This window comes from Balaenoptera musculus, chromosome 19, assembly GCF_009873245.2.
Source record: "Balaenoptera musculus isolate JJ_BM4_2016_0621 chromosome 19, mBalMus1.pri.v3, whole genome shotgun sequence".
Lineage (NCBI taxonomy): Eukaryota > Metazoa > Chordata > Mammalia > Artiodactyla > Balaenopteridae > Balaenoptera > Balaenoptera musculus.
This window is the reverse complement of record NC_045803.1, coordinates 3625997-3651174: the sequence shown is the minus strand read 5'-3', so window position 1 is coordinate 3651174 and position 25178 is coordinate 3625997. Positions and strand designations below refer to the sequence as shown.

Sequence of the window (25178 nt, the reverse complement as noted above, 5' to 3'; positions counted from 1 at the left end):
AAAACTACAAAATAATAGATTTGTGTTCTTTTCAGCCGCCATGTTTGTGGCAATTTCTTACAGCAGCAATAGGTAACCAATACTGGTATCCAGGTGAAGGATAAGTTAGGAAACCAAACAGGGGAAGTGAGACTACCCAGCAATAGGTAAGGGCAGGATGCTGGTGCCACCACTAGGCTGGAGTGACATAAGGAGGGGGCGGTGTTCACAGTGCCAGTCTCAGGGGTGCCGCATGGAAGCAGGGACCACGGAGAAGGCACGGACATGGCAGGAGATGAGCCCCTGCCCTGCCCCCCATCCACAGGTACAGGCTGGATGGACACAGAGAGGTGCTGTAGTCCCTGCCTTACTGCTTAATTTTTACCTCCTACCAGGGGTTCTGATTTGTCAAAAAGAACATGAGCCTGGGGGCTTCCCTGGGGGCTTCCTTGGTGGTGCAGTGGTTAGGAATCCGCCTGCCAATGCAGGGGACGCGGGTTCGAGCCCTGGTCCAGGAAGATACCACATGCCGCGGAGCAACTACGCCCGTGCGCCGCAACTACTGAAGCCGTGCACCTAGAGCCCGTGCTCGGCAACAAGGGAAGCCACTGCAGTAAGAAGCCCGTGCACTGCAACGAAGAGTAGCCCCCGCTCACCGCAACTAGAGAAAGCCCGTGCACAGCAAGAGACCCAACACAGCCAAAAATCAATAAATAAAATAAATAAATTTATTTTAAAAAAAGATAAATAATTTCTAAGGCTCCAATGTATAGCATGGTGAGTATAATTAACGATACTGTATTCTATACTTAAAAGTTGCTGAGAGAGTAGATCTAACCACAAAAAAAAAAAAAAAGAAATGGCAATTATGTGAGGTGGTGGAGGCATTAGCTAATGCCACAGTGGACCTCATTTTGCGGCACCGAAGTGTATCAAATCAACATATTGTGCACCTAAACTTACACAATGTTATGTCAATTATATCTCCATAAAGTTGAAAAAAAGAGTGATGCCTTGCAATGAAAATGAGACAGCCAGTAGAAAGTTTGATGTGAAATATGTGACTTCTCATACTTGAAGAACTAGTGATAGCGAGGTTATCTGTAACCAAATTTATCTGTCTGTATATCTGTCTGTCCACCTGTCTATCTACCTACCTACCTACCTATCTACCTATCTATCTAATCTATATTCTCTATCAATCCATCATCTATCATCTATAGATTACAGGTTTAAATATAGATACAGATATAGATATAGGAGGTTCTTTCTTTAGAGATGGTGAATACCTCCTGAAAAAAAATTCCTCTGCGTGCCAGCATGGAGATAATCCCAAGCATAAGAGTACACTGCCTGCCTGATTGAGCCCAAACTTGGTCCATGAATTCCGGGGAGGACATGTGGGTCCATAACAGCCAAGGCCACTTGGCTTTTGACTGATGGATCAATGAAGAAATCTCTCTGTCTGTATGGCACCCATCTAATATCCTGTCCCAAGCTCTTCCATTTAGATGTGGGATCTTGTCCAAAGAAGGATTTGAGCCCCATTAGACATTGGTTAAGGAAAACACTCACTTCTCATCTGAAACATAAACAGGAAGATTGATCTCCTCTTAGACACCACCCAAGAGCTCCCCAGGATGAAGTTCTTTTGGAAGGAACCATTCCTGTGGAGAAATAGATGTAGAAATTCTCTGATGAGGAACTCTGCTCTCATACTTCCTGTGGCTCTTACTGTCTCATGAGAATCTGTCATCTGCTGATGTGCACCAACAAGAGGCTGACTGGGGTGAGGCTGGCTGTGTCAGGACCATGGCCCCCAGAGACATCACCCTCTTCTGCCTCGGTGAGTTCTCAAATGCAAGTGGGTTAGAGGGAAAGATGGGGGGGGATCCCAAAATAGTCAAGGTCTCTCTTAACATGAGAACTCAGTGATTTTAGGAGCTGCCGAGAAGATTCTTATCTCCTTAGTGGAGAGATGCTCTTTGCCCAGGTATCTGTAACTGCATCTGCCCAAGTCCCAACTCCATGCTAGCCTGTAAGGCTCCATGATCAAGTGGTCAAGTTGACCTTGTGGGGTTCATTCAACCCATGCCATGCTGTCTGGAGACCCATGATGGTTCCAGAGTTCCTACAGATGAGAGCCTCAGGGCTGGAATCTGGAGGATAAAACTAAAAGATGAGTCTTGTTTACTATTTCTGCTGTAGAAGAAAGAAATGTCACCTGTGAGACTTCCCTGGCGGTCCAGTGGTTAAGAATCCACGCTTCCACTGCAGGGGGTGTGGGTTCGATCCCTGGTCAGGGAAATGAGATCCCGCATGCCCCGTGGTGTGGCCAAAAAATAAAATCATTTAAAAAAAATGACAACTGTATGTCATTATGTTGGGTGATTTATAATAAAGACTGGAAATTCGCGGATTGAGTTTTCATGAATGTCTCTCTTCCAGTGCTCTGTCTTGGCCAGAAGATTCAGGCACAAGATGGTAAGTGTTCCCCTAAGTCTCCCCCAGCCCCACTATATCCTCATGGCAGCTCCAGGATAGAAGAGCAGGAGAAATAGTCTAGAGCCCAGATGAATTCCAATTTTATTCTTTGCTCCAGCTGTCTCCGCTGTGCTTCCCTTGCATAACTTCTACCTCACTTTGGTATCTTGGGAACCCCTCAAACTCATCGCGTTCAGACCTGGATCTGGCCTTTGCCTCTGTTAGGCTGACTGTCCAGCAGAGGTGTGCATCTTACTGAATGTTCGCGACTGCACGCATGAGAAAGTCGGGAAGCATCTTCCATTGTCCAACAGCCTCCCTATATCAAATGTACTTGCTTTCACAACCTAACTCTCCCCAGTTCTATCCACTTTGCTTCATTTAAAGGGACACTGCCTTAGAGAACTTTACGCAAGTAGCTTCAACTCTCAGAACCAATTTCTTTATCTATAGAAGAGAAATAAAAATAATAATGGAATCTATTTCATTGGACCATTGTGAGGCTTAATCGAGATAAACCATGTAAATAAAGTAAGTTGTGTATTTGGTAAGTGTGTTACCTGTGATGATGAGGATGAAGGTGATCACGGGGGGAAAAAAAAGGTATTTGGACTCTATATGAAGGCCCCACCCAGTCTCCACTTTCCTTGATTCATTACTTTTTTTTTTTTTTTTTTGGCTGAGTTGGGTCTTTGTTGCTGCGCGCGGGCTTTCTCTAGTTGTGGTGAGCGAGGGCTACTCTTCATCGCGGTGCGTGGGCTTCTCATTGCCGTGGCTTCTCCTGTTGTGAAGCACGGGCTCTAGGCGCCTGGGCTTCAGTAGTTGTGGCACGTGAGCTCAGTAGTTGTGGCTCGCGAGCTCTAGAGCGCAGGCTCAGTAGTTGTGGCGCACGGGCTTTGTTGCTCCGCGGCATGTGGGATCTTCCCAGACCAGGGCTCAAACCCATGTCCCCTGCATTGACAGGCGGATTCCTAACCACTGCGCCACCAGGGAAGTCCTGATTCATTACTTTTTAATGCTAATTAATGATACAACATAAAGTTTTCTGAGAAGACGTACTTATTTTATTTACTCTATCTTCCACAATGAGTAAGCCAAGTTCTATCTACAATGGATGCTTAAATTATAAATAAAAATGTGACTTTGGGCTACAAAATAAAAATAAAAAATAAAGGGACACTGCCTTAGTCCAACCCTCCTGCAGAATCTGCATATTCCTCTGTACTACTACAGTACCAAGCACTAAGCAGTACTAAATTGCTACTGTATATTCTGTCACCCCAACTACCTTGTCCTCCTAAGGGGTGTAACCCCTTGTCCATCCATGTCTTCTTTCTTCCAGTTCCTTCTAAAGACTGTAGCCTGGATTATTTGTGTCTTTAAAATACGAATATATTTACCTCCCTCTTACAGGTCCTCAGTAGTCAATCTTCAGATAAACCTACCCACTTGCCCAGGTCTCTCAAGCTCTGCCCACCTGGCTTGTGACCACCTGTCCAGCTCACCTTCCACTCTCCCTCTGACTCTCTCTGCTCCTCACCCGTGCTGACCTTAATCTAGCTTCTCCTTCACTCATTGCACCTTATTAACTCGGAGATGTCTCCCATTGTCCTTCTATCTATCTGCAATGCTCCAAAGCCTCCTATCCACGTTGCCTAGGCAATTCTTTTTTTTTTTTTTAATTTAGGCTGCACCGGGTCTTAGTTGCAGCATTCTGACTTCTTAGTTGTGGCATATGGGCTTCTTAGTTGCGGCATGCATGCAGGATCTAGTTCCCCGACCAGGGATCGAACCTGGGCCCCCTGCATTGGGAGCGTGGAGTCTTACCTACTGCGCCACCAGGGAAGTCCCTGCCTGGGCAATTCTTACTCATCCTCACATAGCAGCTGAACCCTCAAGTCTGTTATCAGATCTCCAAGTTCTACACCTTAAGAACTGCAGACCATATATCATGACCTACAATTGCATCCTTGTGTATTTTTTAAATTAACATCTGACTTTTTTCTACACCATCGTTCTTAAAGGTAGGGGTCTGTTTAGGTCAGCATTTCTCAACCTCAGTACTATTGACATTTGAGACTGGATAATCCTGTTTTAGGGGCAGTCCTGTGAAGTATAGGATATTAAGCACCATCCTTGGCCTCTACCCGCTACATGCCAGTAGTATCTTCCACCACAACTGTGACAGCCAAAGATGTCTCCAGATATTGACAGATTGTCCCCTGGAAGGGAAAACTGCCTGTCTCCTGTTGAGCACCACCGGTTTAAGCCATGATAGTAGATAAACAATGCGCTGAGTTAATGGAGGTATCTCTCCGTGTATCTCGGAATAACAAATACATGGAGGTATTGGTGAGTGAACGATACTGAACTAAGGAAGTCCTGCAGGGCTCGTCTTGCTTCACAACAATCCTGCTGAGGACGGCAAGCCCCCTTGTTTCCCCCTTCACAGAGCTGCAGCTGAGCACATCACTATCAGGTCTAAAATAGAGGATATACCTTGACAAAGGGAACCAGCAGATTCTGAGCGTCCCTCCCCCTGTTTGCTAGTTTCTGTATAGGGGTTAAAGCCAAGGACAGAAGTCTTCAACATGCAAAATCACTCGCTTAAAGCCACTCCGTACGAATGCATTGGTGCCAAGAAGCTAACCAGCACCTTCGGGTCCCCCAAAACATTTCCAAATCCCGTTGCATCCTAAATCCCACTCCCAGAGCGGGAGTTGCCAAGTCCCAGCCTTCCCGCCCTCTCTCACAGAACTAATCATCATATCCGTCACACACTTGTTGGCTGTCCCCCACACTGCATTCTCTAACTGCTGCAGGAGAGAGAGCTCTCCCCCATCTGCAGAGGAAAGAGCAGAGAAGCTGGAGTGAGATAGTCCTAGTTTCCAAACCAGATTGCACCACTCTTCAGTTTGTGGTCTTGAGCAATGGGCACGGTTTCTCCAAGCTTCAGCACCCTCACGTTAGAGTGAAGCACAGAACTGCATGTTCATAAGGATTACCACGGCGACCAAACACCAAGCAAACTGCTGGCAGACTAGCGGTTGCTAGGGCTGCAGAGAGGGTAGGATTAATGTGTATGGGGTCTCCTTTGCGGGGCAATGAAAACGGAACTAGACAGAGGTGATGATTGCACGACGCTGTGAATGTACTAAACGCCACTGAATTGCATACGTTAGAAGTGGTTAATTTTACGTTATGTAAATTTCACCTGAATAAAAAATATATATAAAAAGGAAGGAATTCAGTTCCTCAAAAAATCCTTCAGTTCTTAAAAACTAAATATCCAATCCAGCAATTCCACTTGCATATATATAACAAAAGAAACTGAAAGCAGGGATTCTAGCAAGATATTTATACACCCATGTTCATAGCAACATTATTCACAATAGCCAGAAGGTGGAAACAACCCAAATAGCCATTGACATGAATGTATAAATAAAATGTGGTCTATACAAACAGTGGAATATTATTCAGCCATAAAAAGGAAAGATATTCTGACATGGGCTACAACATGGATGGATCTTGATGACACTACACGAAGTAAAATATGCCAGACACAGAAAGACAAATATTGTGTTATTCCACTGACACAAGGTATGTAGGATAGGGAAATTCATAGAGACAGAAAGTTAATTAGAAGTGACCAGGGCCTAAGGAAAGAGAGAGTGGAGAGTTGCTGCTTAATGGTTGTAGGGTTTTTGTTTGAAATCATGAAAAAGTCCTGAAAATAGATGGTCGTGATGGTTGCATGATATGGTGAGTGTAATTAATGCCACTGAGCTGTGCACTTAAAATTGGTTTACTGCTGCTTCCCACTAGCTATCTATTTTACATTTGGTGGTGTGTATGTGTCAATGCTACTCTCACTTCGCCCCAGCTTCCCCCTCCCTTGCCAAAAAAATGGTTTAAATAGTAAATTTTATGTTTATGTAACACATTTTATTTTACCACAATTAGAAAATACTAAGAAAATATTTTAAAGGCAGGAAATATAAGTCCATCACACCTTAATTTATTTGTTCCCCCCATAGTGAAAGAAAGAAGTACGGTTTCTCCATGGCAGGCCACCTGAGTCTGGGCTCTATTTTCTTCTAGGGAATCTTCCCAGTCCTACCATATCTGCCACGCCCGGTTCTCTGATTCCCTGGAATGAGTCTGTGAAGATCCTGTGCAGGGGAACTCCTGAGTCTTACCTGTACCAACTGGAGATCCTGGGAAACTCCACATACAAAGTGGTGGACAAGAAATTGGGATTTCAGAAGACGGCTGAGTTTGTCATTAAACACATGGATACAAATACTGCAGGACGTTATCAGTGCCGATACATGAAACAGTACCGCTGGTCAGTGTACAGTGAAGCCCTGGAGCTGGTGGTGACAGGTGAGGCCACGTCCATGGTCTCTGACCCTCAGGTCTTTTTCCTTTCTTATTTTTTCAGAGATGCTATTTTTAGAACAGTTTCAGATTTCCAGGGAAATGGAGGAGATACAACAGAGCGTTCCCATATACCCAGCACCCAGTTGCGAATATTTTCCTTTAGTATGATACACCCCTTACCATTAATGAACCAATATTGATACATTATAATGAGCCGAAGTTCGTTGAGATTTCCTTAGTGTCTACCCAACATCCTTCATCTATTCTGGGATCCCATCCCACATTGCGTTTAGTTGTCATGTCTCTTTAGTTTCTTCTTGGCTGTGGAAGTTTCTCGGACTTTCCTTGTTTTCGATGACCTCGACAGTTTTGAGGGGTGCTGCTCTGGTATTTTGCAGGATGCCCCACTATCGGAAGTTGTCTGATGTTTTACTCATGATAAGACAGGGGCTATGGATCACGGTGAAGACCACCAAGGCCCAGTGCCATTTTTAATCATATCACAGTAAGCGTACGTACTATACCAATGAATATGGCTGTTGATGTTGAGCTCGCATGCCTGGCTGAGACAGTGTTTGTCAGGTTTCTCCACTGTAACATGACTCTTCCTCCCACCCTCCCTTTCCATCTGGAAGGAAATCACTACACGCAGCTCATACCTAAGGAGTGGGGAGTTACGCTCCTGCTGCATGCATCCAGCCCTCAGTTTGAAGCTCTGTCTTCAGGGTGGCCTAACCCTGTGTTTCTAGAAGGTTGCACCCTGAATTTCCAGGTTCTTCTACCTATTCTTTTTTATTTTTTTAAATGAGGAAACATTTTTTTTAATTAATTTATTTATTTATGGCTGTGTTGGGTCTTCGTTTCTGTGCGAGGGCTCTCTCTGGTTGTGGCAAGCGGGGGCCACTCTTCATCGCGGTGCACGGGCCTCTCACTATCGCAGCCTCTCCCGTTGCGGAGCACAGGCTCCAGACACGCAGGCTCAGTAGTTGTGGCTCACGGGCTTAGTTTCTCCGCGGCATGTGGATCTTCCCAGACCAGGGCTCGAACCCGTGTCCCCTACATTGGCAGGCAGATTCTCAACCACTGTGCCACCAGGGAAGCCCCCTACCTATTCTTTTTATACAAAGAATAAAAAGAATATCCTTCAGCCCTTGCCATAGCTCCTCAAAGTCTCTGGATACCATTCCCTCTCTTCCCCAACATATGGCTTGTGATATTGTGACTTATAATAAGAAACATATATTTGGTCTTCATCCTCGTTCCTGACACAGAGCTCCCCAAACCCTTGGGATTCCCTAAGCGATGAGCAATAAAGGTGTCTTCATTTTCATAAGAAATCCCTTTCAACCACACCTGAGTTTATGTTAATGAGGTGACTTTTGGAAAGCACCTAAGGATGGGGGCTGGTTGCCAGGGGAACTAACCAAGTCATGGGAGAGTTGCAACTTTCAGCCCCACCCACCTCTCACCTGACCTCCAGGGAGGGCAGAGAGGCTGGAGGTTGAATCAATCACCAATGGCCAATGACTTAATCGGTCTTGCCTGTGTAATGAAGCCCTATGCATCTCTTCCATCTGGCTGTTCCTGACACATGCTTTCATAATAAACCAGAAATCTAGTAAGTAAACTGCTTTCCTGAGTTCTGTAAGCCACCCTAGCAAATAAATTGAACCCAAGAACTGGGTCCTGGGAACTTCTGATTTATAGCCATTGAGTCAGAAGCACAGGTGACAACCTAGATTTCTGATTGGCATCTGAAGTGGGGGCGGTCTTGTAGGACTGAGCTCTTAACCTGGAGCCCTAAACCTGGGGGATCTGCCGTTATTGCCAGGGAGGGAGGGTCAGAATTGAGTTGACTTGTGGGATGCCCAGCTGGGGTCTCAGAATTGCTCGGCGGTGTGGGGAGAAACCCACACATTGCAATTGGGAACAGAATCGTGTGGCACTTCTGGCTTTAGAGACTAGCTCGCTATCTCTCGAACATGGCATCTCATCTGCTTGTTTGCTCAGCTCTGTCTACAGTAACTGGGGACAGAGTATAGATCCTGTAGTAGTGAAATGGGATGTTACCACCTCCCATTCCATTGCAGCAGGAAATGTCAGCTTCTTCGCTTCTCTTAGCATGGATCCAACATGAGTGGCGGGGATACAGGGGAATGACACAAAATCTTGCTAACAGCTCACTCTCTGCTCTTTTAGGCTTGTATGACAAACCCGCCCTCTCCACTGACGGGTGCCTTGTGGTGATGCCAGGAGAGAGTGTTTCCCTCCGGTGCAGCTCAGCACACATCTCGTTCAATGGATTTTCACTGAGCAAGGAGGGAAGGGCCGTTCTGTCACAGCACCAAAATGGGGGACGCTGGGGTGACTTCATTCTGGGTCCTGTGAACCTCAGCTTCTCAGGGATCTACACATGCTACAGCTGGTACAGTGGCAGCCCTTATGCCTGGTCAGCCCCCAGTGACGCCCTGGAGCTTGTGGTCACAGGTAAGTGCACCCCCGCCCAGACGTATGTCCTCCTCCTCAGGGCTCTGGCTGGCTATCCAGGGCCTTGGCATCAGGCAGGAATACAAAGAGATGCACTGAGAAAGAACAGTGGGGAAGCAGAGAGTCACTACTCAGAGGACCACGAAGAGAGAAGAAGCACTTCTCTATCCATTCTTCTGTGGATGGACATTTAGGTCGCTTCCATGTCTTGGCTATTGTAAAAGCACTGCAATGAACACCGGGGTGGGTGCATGTATCCTTTTGGACCATGTCTTTCTCCAGATATATGTCCAGGAGTGGGATTGAAGGATCATATGGTAGCTCTATTTTTAGTTTTTTAAGGAACCTCCATACTGTTCTCCACAGTGGCTGCACCAATTTACATTCCCACCAACAGTGTAGGAGGGTTCCCTTCTCTCCACACCATCTCCAGCAGAAGATGTGGTATATATATACAATGGAATATTACTCAGCCATAAAAAATAATGAAATAATGCTATTTGCAGCAACATGGATGGACCTAGAGGTTGTCATACTGAGTGAAGTAAGTCAGACAGAGAAAGAGAAATATCGTATGATATCGCTTATATGCGGAATCTTTTTTTTAAAAAAATGACACAAATGAACTTATTTATGAAACAGAAACAGACTCACAGACTTAGAGAATGAACTTATGGTTACCAGGGGGGAAGGGTGGGGGGGGATAGTTAGGGAGTTTGGGATTGACAGGTACACACTGCTATATTTAAAATGAATAACCAACAAGGACCTACTGTACAGCACAGAGAACTCTGCTCAATACTATGTAACAACTTAAATGGGAAAAGAATTTGAAAAGAATAGATACATGTATATGTATAACTGAATCACTTTGCTGTACATCTGAAACTAACACATTATTAATCGACTGTACTCCAATATAAAATAAATATTTTAAAAAATGAGAGAGAGAGAAGAAGCACTTCTCACCCACATCACATTTGACTTTCACATCCTCTCCTTGAGTTCTCCAGTGTCCTTTGAAAACACGTGGCCTGTTGAGAAAGGAGAGGCCAACGTTTGGAGTCACATTAAGGGGTGTTGTTGAGATAGGAGATGCCAGACACAACCTTTGACGAATCCACTTCCTTTTTCACATGCTTAGTTGCAGCTGAGAATCCTGAAACTAACCTATAATACTAGAATCCACTCGGAGTGGGTGACTGAGGAGGACTCTAAAAAAAAGTCTATCAAGGGACTTCCCTGGTGGTCCAGTGGTTAAGACTCATTGCTTCCACTGCAGAGGGCACGGGTTCCATCCCTAGTCGGGAAACCAGATCCCACAAGCCGTGCTGTGCAGCCAAAAAAAAAAAAAAAACACCTCTATCAAGAGCTTCATTTTTGGGAATTCACTAGTGGTCCAGTGGTTAAGACTTGGGGCTTTCACTGCCATGGGCCCGGGTTCAATCCCTGGCTGGGTAACTAAGATCCCACAAGCCACGCAGCATGGTCAAAAAAAAAAAAAAAAAAAGAATTTCATTTTTATATTGTTTGTACGCATCACTCTGCCCAGAGGGAGAAAACAAAGAGTTATAGCAGAGTAAAGCAGCTGCTGATTGCTGAGTGGGATGACCACATTTGTCTCTCTTATGTACCTTGTCCAGTCATTCTACAAGCTAAGCAAATATGATAGTCATGGCACTGTAAGATCATACAGACAGAATGGTCTTTTCAATGAATGTTGCAGGGACAATTGGGCAACAGTGGAGGAGGGGTGAATTTATTAGCGTTTTCCTTTAGAGTAGATAATCAATGTATCTTGTTTTAGAAATCACCTCCTATCTGACATCAAGGTGGTCCTCTTCTGTATTATCTTCTCACACTTGAAACATTTTGCACTTTGCAATTAGGAATTCCAAATCCACTTGGAATTGATTTCTGTATTTTAACAGGAGAGAGTTACTAGGATTTCTGAGCATCGTAATTTCACAGTATTTTATTACATCCTTGAGAGGAATAGAGGCCCATGAAGTCCATAAAACAAATGGAGAAATCTTTTTAAAGGTTCAGTGAAAAGAAACGTCTAGTGAAAGGTCACACAATAGTGGAGATAAATTTTCCCTAAGTTTTTGCGTTCTGTTTTTTGTTTTGTTTTGTTTTTGTTTTTCGTTTTTTGTTTCTTCAGCGGCATGGCATGCGGGATCCTGGTTCCCTGAGCAGGGATCGAACCCGTGTCCCCTACAGTGGAAGCACAGAGTCTTACCCCCTGGATGGCCAGGGAAGTCCCAAATTTTCCCTAAGCTTATCTGAAATGTTTCTCCTACTTGCTTCCCAGATACCAGCCATCCTGTACCCTTTGTCATGTATGAGAAAGGAACATACATTGTTATGTGGGGTGAAGATGAAATAGAGGAGAGACTTTCAGGCTCTGGATCCATGAAGATGTTGCAGGGATATGATTAGACAGTCAGTGACACTGCCACGTGAGGAGGGAATGAAAAGCAAACACAGCATGCCCATACTCACCTCCTCCCCCTTTTACAAGACTCCGCAGGGAAGCACACCCTTGGACCTACGTTTAATATGAAGTACGGTGCTCATGAATGCATGCACGTGTGGAGGAGGGGGTCCCAGTGAGACCACAAATAGGGAAATGCGCTCCCTTTCCAGGGCTCTTGGGATGGGACGGAAGGCAACATGACCAGTGATCATTCATCTCTTCTAATTATGTCTCTAGATACCACAAACCAAGATTACACGACGGAGAACTTGATTCGAATGGGCATGGCAGGGCTGCCCCTGGTAGCTCTCTTGGCCATTTTGGCTGAAAATTGGCTTGGCCATCAGGTTCCACACGAGGAAGACCAGCAAGATTTGCCTGAACTGAGCTGCAGTAGACAGAAAACTCAGACAGAATGGACCTTTGGACTAACTCCAAAGGGTCACCAGGTAGACACCAGGCACTGAATACAAGAGCCAGCACTTGTGGAGTCCTGGAAAGCTACGTGGAGAACACAAGGGAGAACGAGGTACTAACAAGCTTGGATCCCTTTGCAAATCAATCAAATGGTATTTTCTTATATGACTCTGATATATTTGCAGCCCACCCTGCTAGACTTTGGTAATAAAATTCTCAGTATAGGGACTTCCCTGGTGGTGTAGTGGATAAGACTCCACGCTCCCGATGCAGGGGGCCCGGGTTCAATCCCTGGTCAGGGAACTAGATCCCACATGCATCCCGCAACTAAGAGTTTGCATGCCACAACTAAGAAGCCCGCCTGCCGCAACTGAGGACCCCACGTGGTGCAACTAAGGAGCCAGCAAGCTGCAAGTAAGGAGCGCACCTGCTGCAACTAAGACTCGGTGCAACCAAATAAATAAATAAATATTTTTAAAAAATTATCAGTATAATCTTTGCTTAACACTTCCTGTGATAAAAAAAATAATGCGAAGCATTCTCAGTTCTCCTTGCTGACTGTTTTTCACCCCTCCTCCACAGAAGTTCTGGCTCATACATTCATTTTGTCTTGAACTTCTCAGCAAAACCAAATACCGTTACATCCTCCTGATAGAAGACCTTAACACCTAGAATTCCATTAATTATGAATGCTAATAATTAACTATAAATACTGTCCACTCAACATAGCATATATTCCACGACATAACTGTGCTTCTAGCTTTCCCTACAGTTACATTTGTGTGTTAACACATGCTTTTCCGACTCTTAAGAAGACTCTCCTGTTCTTATGAAACTATCCCACTTCAAAATGTCCCATGCCTCCAACGCAAAGTAAACAGACTTGTGAAAGCAGCCGAACAAGCATCTCCTTTGGATCATCTCAGCACTTTAAGCTACTTAGTCTATCGATTCATCTTTCTGTAGTATACATCATGAGGTCTAGAAAATATGAAGTATTGGATATATTTATTGAGATCATGAATAAATAAGTTAGTGACTGAGCCAGATAAACAAGGAAATGTTAGTGACTGAGCCAAATAAACAACAGGGAAGTGCCACAGTTGCAGAGGAGGACTAATGAGAGTCTTTATATCAGATCCAAATCGACCAGAGAAATGCAATGCAGTTTGTTTCCAAGAGAGGGAAAAGATTAGCTTCACATACGTGGTTTTGTCTATGGTAGGGCCTCGTTTGGAAAAGGGGTTCTGAGAATAAAAGGGTCCTGCACTCCTAGGAAAATGATTGATTTTTCTGTAGCCACGATGACAAGTAGCCACTAGAATGGGTTTATAACCCATCGTCAATGGCCACTCACGTTGACCATTCCACCAATCAGACAGCTCCCTGCTTCTACATGTCAGCCAATCAGAAGCAGTTTCACTCCAGTCACCACACCGGTGAGAGACAGCCAATCAAAATAGACTCCTCGAACAAACATGCTTTCACGGATAACGTTCAAACCAGAAGAGTCCCTGAAAATCCACATTTCCCAAAAACCGTGTATAGGGTCAGCGGTAGGCTCTGCTCAGAGACACTGTGTCTGGCCAGCATAACTCTCCCTTACTATAGTAATAATAAATTCGGCTTCGCCTTTTTATTTCAGACATTGAGTGGTGAGTGCATTCGCCTTTCACAGTTTATGTATTAGATTGATTTAAGTTAAGTATAAGCCCCTTGCTTAAGGGCAAGGTGTATGGCGGCTTATAATCCATGACTTTAAGGTTTTTTTTAAAAATTTTGATCGGAGTATAGTTGATTTACAATGCTGTGCTAGTTTCTGCTGTACAGCAAAGTGAATCAGTTATACATATACAGATATCCACTCTTTTTTAGATTCTTTTCCCAGACACATGACTTTCAGTTCTACGTTAGGCATTACGCTGGTCGTTTCATTTACATGAGCGAGCATACTGTAACGCTGTGAATTTTAATTGAATCAATTTTAATTCAATCAATCATGTGACAGTCATGTCACACGAGCAAACAGAGGCTCAGAAATGGTATGATTTGGATAATGATATGTTTATGTGGATACAGAGTTTCAGTTTGGGAAGATGAAAAAATTCTAGAGATGGGTGGTGGTGATGATTGCATGATGATGTACATGTCCTAGTTGCCACTGAGCTGTACACTTAAAAATGGTAAAGGCGGTAAGTTTCATGTATGTGGAGGTTTTTTACCATAATAAAAAAAACTTTGAAAAATGGTTAAAATGGTAAATTTTGTGTTATGTATGTTTTGCCACAATTTTTTAAAAGTTCTTTGTGGTCTAGAAACTGAAAGTAGATTAGTGGTTGCCCAAAGCTGGGAGAGTGAGGGGGTATTGGGCAGTGAGTGCTAGTGGGTATTGGAGGGGTTTATTTTTTTGGGGGGGGTGATTAAAAAGTTCTGAAATTAGATTATGATGATGGTTGAGCAACTCTGTGAATATAATAAAAACCACTGAATTCTACACTTTAAATGGTAAATTGTATAGTATGTAAATTATATCTCAATCAAGTTGAGTTTCTTCAAGTATCAAAAATGATTAAATTATTAGTAACACCCTCAGTGGTTGAGTCATGACTTGAAATCCATCATCTCCAACAGGGCTTATAGTGTGCATACGGGAATAGTCCTAGGAGCACAGGTGTGAGCTTAAGGTGAAAACTGGGGCTGGACTAAATAGATACAGAGAAGTACCTGAGAAACCAGAGACAAACTTAGGGAGAATGGATGGCATGATTGCCCTTAGTATGTGGTGTCCAGGGAAGACACTCCAGGTTCAGAACATATTCCCCTAAGATGATCACCCAACCCCTCTAATGAGCTGGATAAAACATGGCATTTATTTAACTTATTTGTGCTTCAGTTCCTTATCTGGAAACAGTGGAATAAATGCTATCAACTTCATCAGGTTATCATGAGAATTCAATGAATGAATGATGCCAGCCACTCAAAACAGTGCCTACACATAGGAAATGTTTTTCAAGTCTGGTTACCAGAAACCTTGCCTCTCAAGATGATTTTATCTTCAGATCTTTGCACACTGCTGGAATAAACTGTTCCACTCTGAGTTGGTGAGCTCCGTAGCAGAAAATAGAGAAGGAAAATATCATTACTATTATGTGATACGAGGGTAGCACTCGCCCCCATTTCCATACCAACTTCAAGAATTACTATAAATAACAAAGAGAGTGTGTTGTTGACCAAAAAATAGACAAATAGATCAATAGAATGGAATAGATAGCTCAGAAATAGACCCATATAAATACAGTCAACTGATTTTTCACAAAGGAACAAGAGCACTACAGTGGAGCAAAGATACTCTCTTCAACAAATGGGGCTGGAACAACCGGACATCCAATGCAAAAAAATGAATCTAGACACAGACCTTACACCCTTCACAAAAGTGAATTCAAAATGGATCACAGGGCTTCCCTGGTGGCACAGTGGTTGAGAATCTGCCTGCCAATGCAGGGGACACGGGTTCGAGCCCTGGTCTGGGAAGATCCCACGTGCCGTGGAGCAACTAGGCCCGTGAGCCACAACTACTGAGCCTGCACGTCTGGAGCCTGTGCTCCGCAACAAGAGAGGCCGCGATAGTGAGAGGCCCGTGCACCGCGATGAAGAGTGGCCCCCGCTTGCCACAAGTAGAGAAAGCCCTCGCACAGAAACGAAGACCCAACACAGCCCAAAAAATTAATTAATTAATTAATTTTTTTTAAAAAAAGGATCACAGATCTAAATGTAAAACGAAAACTACAAAACTCTTAGAAAAAAACATAGACAATCTTGGGTTTTGTGATGCCTTTTTAGACACAACACCAAAGACATGATCCATGAGAGGAAAAATCGATAAGCTGAGATTGATTAAAATTTAAAAATTCTAGTCTGTGATAGACAGTATCAAGAGAAATGAAAAGCCACAGACCGGAAGAAAACATCTGTGAAAGAATGAAATTCGACCCTTTTTTACACCACACATGAAACTTAACTTAAAATGGATTAAAGACTTAAACATAGGGACTTCCCTGGTGGCGCAGTGGTTAAGAATCCGCCTGCCAATGCAGGGTACACAGGTTCAAGCCCTGGTCGGGGAAGATCCCACATGCCGCGGAGCAACTAAGCCCGTGGGCCACAACTACTGAGCCTGCATGCCACAGCTACTGAAGCCCATGCATCTAGAACCCATGCTCCTCAACAAGAGAAGCCACTGCACTGAGAAGCCTGCGCACCACAATAAAGAGTAGCCCCCCCGCTCGCCACAACTAGAGAAAGCCCGCGTGCAGTAACGAAGACCCAATGCAGCCAAAAAATATATATATAAATAAATAAATTTATTTTTTTAAAAAAAGACTTAAACATAAAACCCAAAACACTAACACTCCCAGTAGAAAACATAAGAAAAAATGTACCTCAACATTGATCTTGTCAATAATTTTTTTGGATATGACACCAAAAGCACAGGTAACAAAAGCAAAAATAAACAAGCGGGACTACATAAAACTAAAAAGATTCTGCACAGCAAAGGAAACCATCCACAGTGGGACACCATCAGCCCCAGGATCCCTGGGGTCCCACAAGAAGCCACCCTGGGACCTGGGACCTGGGCCCACCCACCAGTGGGTAAGCAACCACCACACGAGGCAGGGCCTGGCAGTCAAACAGGCGAGGGTCCACACCACCTACCGGTGCCCCATAGACACAGGGCAGACGACACACAGATGGCCAACAGGCACATGAAAAGATGCTCAACATCTCTAATTATCAGAGAGATGCAAATCAAAACAACACTGAGATATCCCCTCACACCTGTCAGAATGGCCACCATCCAAAAGTCTACACATAATAAATGCTGGAGAGGGTGGGGAGAAAAGGGAACCCTCCTACACTGTTGGTGGGAATGTAAATTGGTGTAGGCACTATGGAAAACAGCATGGAGGATCCTCAAAAAATTAAAAATAAAACTACCATATGATCCAGCAATTCCACACCTGGGTATACATCCGGAACAAATGAAAGCACTAATTCAAAAAGATACATACATCCTAATGTTCATAGCAACACTATTTACAATAGTCAGGACACAGAAGCAACCCAAGTGTCCATCAACAGACGAGTGGATTAAGAAGATGTGATATATGTGGTAGATACAAACGCACACACACAGAGACAGTGGAATATTACTCAGCCATAAAATAGAATGAAATTCTACCATTGGCAGCAACATAGATGAACCTAGAGAATATTATGCTTAGTGAAATAAGTCAGACAGAGAAAGACAAATACGATATGATATCACTTATATGTAGACTCTAAAAAATAATACAAATGAATGTATATGCAAAACAGAAACAGACTCACAGATATAGAAAATAAACTTGTGGTTACCAAACGGGAGAGGGAAGGGGGTCCGGACAAATAAAGGGTATGGGATTAAGAGATACAAACTAATATGTATAAAATAGATAAGCAACAAGAATATACTATATAGCACAGGGAATTATAGCCATTATCTTGTAATAATTTATAATGGAGGATAATCTGCAAAAATAGTGAATCACCGTGCTGTTCACCTGGAACAAATACAATACTGTTGGTCAACTATACTTCAATTAAGTAATTAATTAATTTAAAATTATTTAGACCCTTAAAAAAAGAACAATGGACACATTTTGCATTTAAAATATATTAAGTACTTAATATATTAATATTATACTACTTAATATTTTAATATTAATACTTAATATTTTAATATTTAAGTACTTAATATTTTAAAGTACCTAATATTTTAATATCTAATTTCTGCTTTATAACAGACAATATTTTAATATTATGTACTTAATATTCTAATATTTAATTTCTGCTTTATAACAGACAATATTTTAATATTAAGTACTTAATATTTTAATATTTAATTTCTGCTTTATAACAGACTAAAGGAATGTCATTATGTAACAAATAAAATATATTTTTGCTTAAAAATATTACTTACTGAAACATTATAACAACTCTTTGAAGAAGGCAGTATTATCATTCCATTCTGATGAAACCAGTTGACATCCAAGCATATGAATGTACACAGGGAAGCCAAAGTTAAACACCTATTTTTTTAATGATTCTAAGGCTTTTGCTCTGCACACTACCCTATGCCTTCCCTGAGCATAATGTCCATATTTCAAAATGTAGAAGTTGACCCAGAAATGAGTTTCAGTTTGGGCAGACAGCTCTCAGAGGTTCTGGTTAGAAACCACAGATACCATCAGATGTGTCCTGGGGACCGTTTCCTTTCCTTATACCCGATGGCCAGAGGTGGGGGGAGACCTTTGAATCTTCTCATAAAGAAGTCAGTGTGAAAGTCCCGTGGTGATTGGTGCTGGGCTTTACTCGCCACATCCTGTGCATCTCCCTGGCCTGCTGGGCTCAGTCTCCCCCCAGCTCTCCATATTAGCCAGGCAGAACCTGAGCTATGCCTTCTACACTTGCTGCCCTTCTCTTTCTTGGTGAGTTCTTGCATGGAAGAGAGATGGAATTCAGGGCTCTAGTGTGGATGGGGCAATATATCTCATTATTCCTGTTTTCCAGGGCTGTCTCTGAGCCAGAGGACCAGCACCCAGAAGCGTGAGTCCTTCCTTCAAAGCCCCAGAGTCTGGGTTGAGACTAAGTATCCACCTGAGAACAACTGGAAGAGAGGGCAGGGGCTCTGGCTTGCCAGGAGGGCTTGAGACCAGCAGCTGGGTGGAAAGTAGAGTGGGCAGGGGCTTTATCTGGAACTCCAGCCTCTGATTCCTTTCCAGAGACTCTCTCGAAACCTGTCATCTGGGCCAAACCCAGTTTCATGATTCCAAAAGGAACACTGGTGATCATCTGGTGTCAAGGAACTCACGAGGCCGTTGAGTACCAACTGCACTTTGAGGGAGGCCTTTCTGCCTTGAAGAGACCGGAGTCACCTGGAATGGTGAACAGAGTAAAGTTCCCCATCCCGTCCATGACCTCACAGACTGCAGGGCAGTACAGGTGCTTCTATCGAAGTGGGGAGCTCTGGTCAGAGCCCAGTGACCCTCTGGATCTGGTGGTAACAGGTAACTGTCCCCCTGCATAGCTGTAGAGTCAGTTCCTCAGCCTGACTCCTGGGCAGGGTCATCACTTAGTCATCTCCTTTACTCTCTTCCAAGCCTCACTCAGATACTAGTATTTGTCTTGAGGGTAACGTAGAGGGTTGATTATTTCCTACAGGGATTACCTTTAGAGAATTGTCTCTATGTCGTAGAAGCAGATTTCTCTTAGGTTCTTCAGAAAAGAGGCTCTGAGATGGATATTTGTGCACAGAGGGGATTCCTGTGGAGGGTCCTCAAACACCACACCTGTGATGAGTGAGGGGGGCAGGCCGGGCAGAAGGGGAAGTTGGTCTGTGGTGCAGCTTCAACTGAGACCTCGGCCGAGCAAATGTGGGACTCTGGACCTGGGTGGCCTTTCAGAATAGTCTTGAAATGAGGCTAGAAGCTCTGTACCCCCCACTGTATCAAACAGCGATTGGCTGAGAACCACTCTTAGGGAGACTGCAGACAAATACCCTTGCTTTTGTGGTTCTTGTATTCTAGCAGAAGAGAGACCATGAGTCAAAGTCAGGAAATTCAAATCAATTATATTGCATGTGAGGGCGAAATGGTGGTATGGAAAAAAGACAAAGTAAATGGGGTTAAGGTGACTGGCAGTCCGGGTAATCTTGGGTCAGATGGTTCCCTTCAGTGGAGGCATATGGTTCTCAAACTTAAGTAGATATCAGAAATCACCTGTAGGGCTTGTAGAAGCACAGACGACTTCAGTAAGCCCATGTTCATGGAAGCGTTATTCATAATAGCCAAAAGGTAGAAACATCCTTTGCCTATCAGTGAATGAATGGATGAAGAAAATGTGGTCCATCCATACAACTGAGTATTATTCAGCCTTAAAAAGGAAGGAAATTCTAACACACGATACAACGTGGATGAACTTGAGGACATTATATTGAGTGAAATAAACCAGTCATAAGTGTACATTTCCATCTACATGGGGTACTTAAAATACTCAAATTCAGAGGCAGAAAGTAGAATGGTGGTTGCCAGGGGCTGGGGAAAGGGGGAATGAAGAGTTAGTGTTTTATGTGTACAGAGTTTCAGTTATGCAAGATGAAAAGCGTTCCAGAGACTAATGGTGATAATGGTTGTACAACGATGTGGATGTACTTAATACCACAGAAATGTACAATTAAAAATACTTAAGATGGTAGATTTATGCATATTTTACTATGACTAAAAGTGATAATAATGTTTTAAAAACACAGACGGCTGCTCTTCTCCTAAGTTTCTGACGCAGTAGGTCTGGGGTAGAGCCTGGCAATTTGCATTTCTAACAAGGTTCCCAACAATGCTGATGTTGTTTTGGTCCCAAGGACCAAACGCTGAGGACCAGTGATGTAGGGCAATTCCCAGAAAGAGATTCATCTTTTTTTAAATTAATTTTTCTTGTAGTATAGTTGCTTTATAATGTTGTGTTAGTTTCTGCTGTACAGCAAAGTGAATCAGCTATACGTATACATATATCCCCTCTTTTTTGGATTTCCTTCCCATTTGGGTCACCACAGAGCACTGAGTAGAGTTCCCTGTGCTCTACAGTAGGTTCTCATTAGTTATCTATTTCATACGTAGTATCAACAGTGTATATATGTCAATCCCAATCTCCCAATTCATCCCAGCCACCCTTGGTATCCATACATTTGTTCTCTACATCTGTGCCTCTATTTCTGCTTTGCGAATAAGTTCATCTGTATCATGAGAAAGAGATTCATCTTAACACTCCTGGAAGCTAGGCGAGCAACTGTCTCAGTCGTGAAGGGAGAGATCAGGGAGGGTATGTCCATGACCGAGACACATCTAGGAAACAGAAGAAGAGACCAAGATTCTGGAGAGCGATATCCCGGTCCTAAGGAGAAGAGGGATGGGGGATATAGGAAGCAGAATAAAGATGCTCTCTACCGGGACTTCCCTGGTGGTCCAGTGGTTAAGACTCTGCACTTCCAATGCAGGGGGCGTGGGTTCAATCCCTGGTCGGGGAACTAAGATCCCACGTGCCGCCTGGCCAATAAAAAGAAATTATGTTCTTTACCTACCAGCCACCTTCTCTCGCAGGAATGTACGACACACCCACCCTCTCAGTTCAACCCAGACCTGAGGTGACCTCAGGAGAGAACGTGACCTTCCGTTGCCGCCTAGAAACAGCAACAAGCACCTTCTTTCTGCTCAAGGAGGGAAGATCCAGCCGCCCACAGCGCAGATATGGGAATATCCAGGCGGAGTTCCCCATGGGCCCTGTGAGCACAGCTCACAGAGGCACATACAGATGTTTTGGCTCCTATAACAAACATACATGGTCTTTCCCCAGTGAGCCTGTGAAGCTCCTGGTCGAAGGTGAGGACACCCCCCAATTTTACCCCATGTCCTTTCTGGATCCCTAACTGACCCCCAAATAATGATGAGACAGGCAGCAAAGAGGCAGGTGGGAAGACGCACAGAGGGTACTTTTCACCAGTGCCCTCATCCACGTCGATTTCCCAGAGGCCCAGTTGATAGCTCATGAGGAATATCGCCAGAGAGATGGCGGGCGGGGGGCGGAGTGTAGAGAACAAGTGGGAAGACCAGATCCCTTGATTTTTCTCCTTGTCTCCATTGCCAGGAGATGCCGGGGACACCACCTTTGCGCCCACAGAACACACCTCTTCCGGTGAGTAACACGTACTTCTAAACTTGGGGAAGGACTCAAAGCCTCCCAGTGACACTAAAAACCTGGCATTCGTTCAAAACATCCCTTGAGTGCATAGCGTATGCCATGAACTACAGTTCTATCAGTCAACCAAAGATCCTTGCTTGTGTGGCACTCGTATTCTAGCAGGAGAAGGCAGACCGTGTGTCAAAGTCAGGATACATCCATCAATGACAGAGCACACAAGGAGGAAACGATGGTGTGGAAAAAGACAATGTAGAACGAATGGCATTAAGGTGATGGGGAAGAGGGCAGGTAGCAGCATTTAAGAGTTGCCCATACTGGCCTCACAGAGAAGGAGGCTTCAAGCAAAGAGCTGAGGGACTTCCCTGCAGATCCAGTGGTTAAGACTTCACCTTCCAATGCAGGGATGCGAGTTCGATCCCTGGCCGGGGAGCTAGGATCCCACCTGCCTCATGGCCAAAAAACCAAAACATAAAACAGAAGCAATACTGTAACAAATTCAATAATGACTTAAAAAAAAAAAAGAAAGAAAGAAAGAAAAGAGCTGAAAGAGTTGAGGGCGTTAGTCCTTAGGCCTACGCCCTAAGGCAGAAAGATGGGCAGGGTGATAAAAAAAACAGCCAGGAGGCCAGTGGACAGGAAATGATGTCACAGGAGGGATGGTAGGGGTGTGGCGGGCTGGGGCGGCTCATTTAGGACCTTGAAGAAGTCTGGTTAAGACTGAATGACATGGGCTTCCCTGGTGGCACAGTGGTTGAGAATCTGCCTGCCAACACAGGGGACACGGGTTCAAGCCCTGGTCTGGGAAGATCCCACATGCCGCGGAGCAACTAGGCCCGTGAGCCACAACTACTGAGCCTGCGCGTCTGGAGCCTGTGCTCCGCTACAAGAGAGACCGCGATAGTGAGAGGCTCGCGCACCGCGATGAAGAGTGGCCCCCGCTCGCCACAACTAGAGAAAGCCCTCACGCAGAAACGAAGACCCAACACAGCCAAAAATAAATTAATTAATTAAAAAAAAAAAAGACTGAATGACGTGACTAGTGGGACAAAGAAGAAAGGATGGTGATTGACTTAATGAGGAAACGGAGGCTCACACAGAAGATATTCCTGGAGACACACGCTTATTAGTCCTAGAGCTGAATTCTTCCTCTGGTTTGTCTTTTGTTTTCTTTTGTTTTGTTTTGTTTTGTTTTTAATTAATTTTTATCAGAGCATAGTTGCCTTACAATGTTGCGTTAGCTTCTACTGCACAGCAAAATGAATCAGCCATTCATATACATGTATCCCCTCCACTGAGGACACTACAGTGCATTAAGTAGAGCTCCCTGTGCTATACAGTATGTCTTTTCCCTCTTCCAGTCCACCTGCCAGATGAAGCCACTGGGCCCTGGAGTGCGAGGGGTGGACCTAGAAAAGCTATAGAACGTCACGGAGTATATCCAAGGGTAGGAGAGCCTGGGATGGAAGAGGCCACATCATCTCGTTTCCTCACGTCTCCTCTTTCCTTATCCTCTGCAGGCCACTGGGACTCCTACATGTTAACCACAGAGACCCAGTTCCAGGAAGGTAAGCCAGCAGCGGGGGCTGTAGGCGCTAAAGGAGATAAGATCGGGAAAGGAGAGAGGAAGAGAGATGGGGTGAGGTGGTCTTGGTAGGTTCCTGTGAGCGATCACTCTTGTTCTTCTGACCCCAGATCCTGTCCTCTGGGATCACAATGCCCAGAATCTCCTTCGGATTGGCCTAGTTTTCCTGGTCCTGGTGGCCCTTGTGTGGCTCCTGGTTGAAGACTGGCTTCATAGGAAGAAGCCTCAAGACAGAGCCAGCCGGGCTTCAAGTCAGGAATGCAGGAGAAGGTTCAGAACACAAAGAGCCCTGGAGGAATGACCGAGAGTCGCAGTGGCCATAGGTAAAGCTGCAAGCTGACCCTGACCTTGGGCTGTGGGAGCTCCGAGTTGAACCCGTGGAGGAGAGAGTCATCGCAGAAAACTAAGGGAGAACTGCATGGAGTTTGGCAGAGGGTTGGGGATGAAAGCGCTAAATTTCTTCTGTAGGCAAAACCCGCTGTCTCTTCTAGGTTCTAAGTACTGTTGCACTTGCTTCCTGAGAACCAAATTTTTAACCACTCTGGTCTTTCCTGAAAACATCTTTAACGGCGTGGCCGTGGGAATATCTCCTCCCTACTTTTGTCTTTATCACTATTTCTTCTTTGCTGTCTCTTGCACACGTCATTCAAAATATTTAGCCACCAGTACAGAACAGGTGCATTTATCAAATGGAACAAGAGCCAGAGAGGCAACAACCAGTGAATGCAGGTGCAGGCTTATAAACAAACAGCACATCTACACCATGTGTCCTGGCTGGATGGCAGCTATGCCCCAATTCCCTCTATCCTATGCCCTTGCAGGATTTCTTCTTCTCCACTTCTTTATCCATACCTTGCCTTGTTCTTTGGGTCTCCTGGTAGATATCATCTCCTCCAAGATGATTTCCCAAATCCTCCAGCTTGACTTAAGATACTACTTTCATAGTCCCAAAGCACCTGTAACTCTCTACAACAGCATTTGAACCCTAATACTGCCTACGTATCCATCTTCCTGTATCGACTGTGAACTCATGTGAATTAAATTTATGTCAGGTGTAATGGCTGTGTTCATAGTTCCCACTACTCAGAGAGTTCTCAGGAAATATATGTTGAACAAATGGATATATAAATGGGGTCAGAGTGCCCCTTGGAACTTGAGACTCCTGAGAATGGTCCTTGAAATGTTGTCTGGGCATCACAAACGCTCTCCTTTTTGAGAGTTTCTACTTGGTCAACCCATTCATATACCCATTATGTGGGTCCCCGCCTCCTCTCAATATTGTGACACCTCACACAGGTCAAATTCACTCTTAAATCTGCATTTTCTGTTAAATATCAGCGAATATTAATTCCAACCTCAAAGGGATAACATGAAGATCTGGAGATCAAGAATATCCAGAAACCAGCATACGCTCTGACATGTATAAGTTACTCAATGCATGGTAACCATTATTACTCCTGATACTAAGGGCAATTAAAAATCATACCAATTATTACCTCATTACTAGTGGCCCCAATACTGAATTTTCTTCTTTCTGGTCTTCATCTACCAGGTGTTCTAAGGTCCAAGACTTTCTAG

At 44.2% G+C, this 25178-nt stretch overlaps 1 protein-coding gene across 1 annotated transcript; it reads left to right on the top strand.

The window, feature by feature from the left end:
* The first annotated feature begins 1775 nt into the window (after nucleotides 1–1775).
* On the top strand, nucleotides 1776–23901 carry LOC118885377 (natural cytotoxicity triggering receptor 1-like). Its single transcript, XM_036834001.1, has 13 exons — nucleotides 1776–1825; nucleotides 2428–2463; nucleotides 6565–6849; nucleotides 9046–9333; nucleotides 12050–12272; nucleotides 13778–13785; nucleotides 18721–18756; nucleotides 18839–18874; nucleotides 19051–19335; nucleotides 21421–21699; nucleotides 21965–22012; nucleotides 23536–23583; nucleotides 23711–23901. Exons 1-13 carry the CDS (start codon nucleotides 1792–1794, stop codon nucleotides 23899–23901), a joined length of 1797 nt encoding a protein of 598 aa, XP_036689896.1. The 5' UTR covers nucleotides 1776–1791.
* The last annotated feature ends 1277 nt before the right edge of the window (nucleotides 23902–25178 follow it).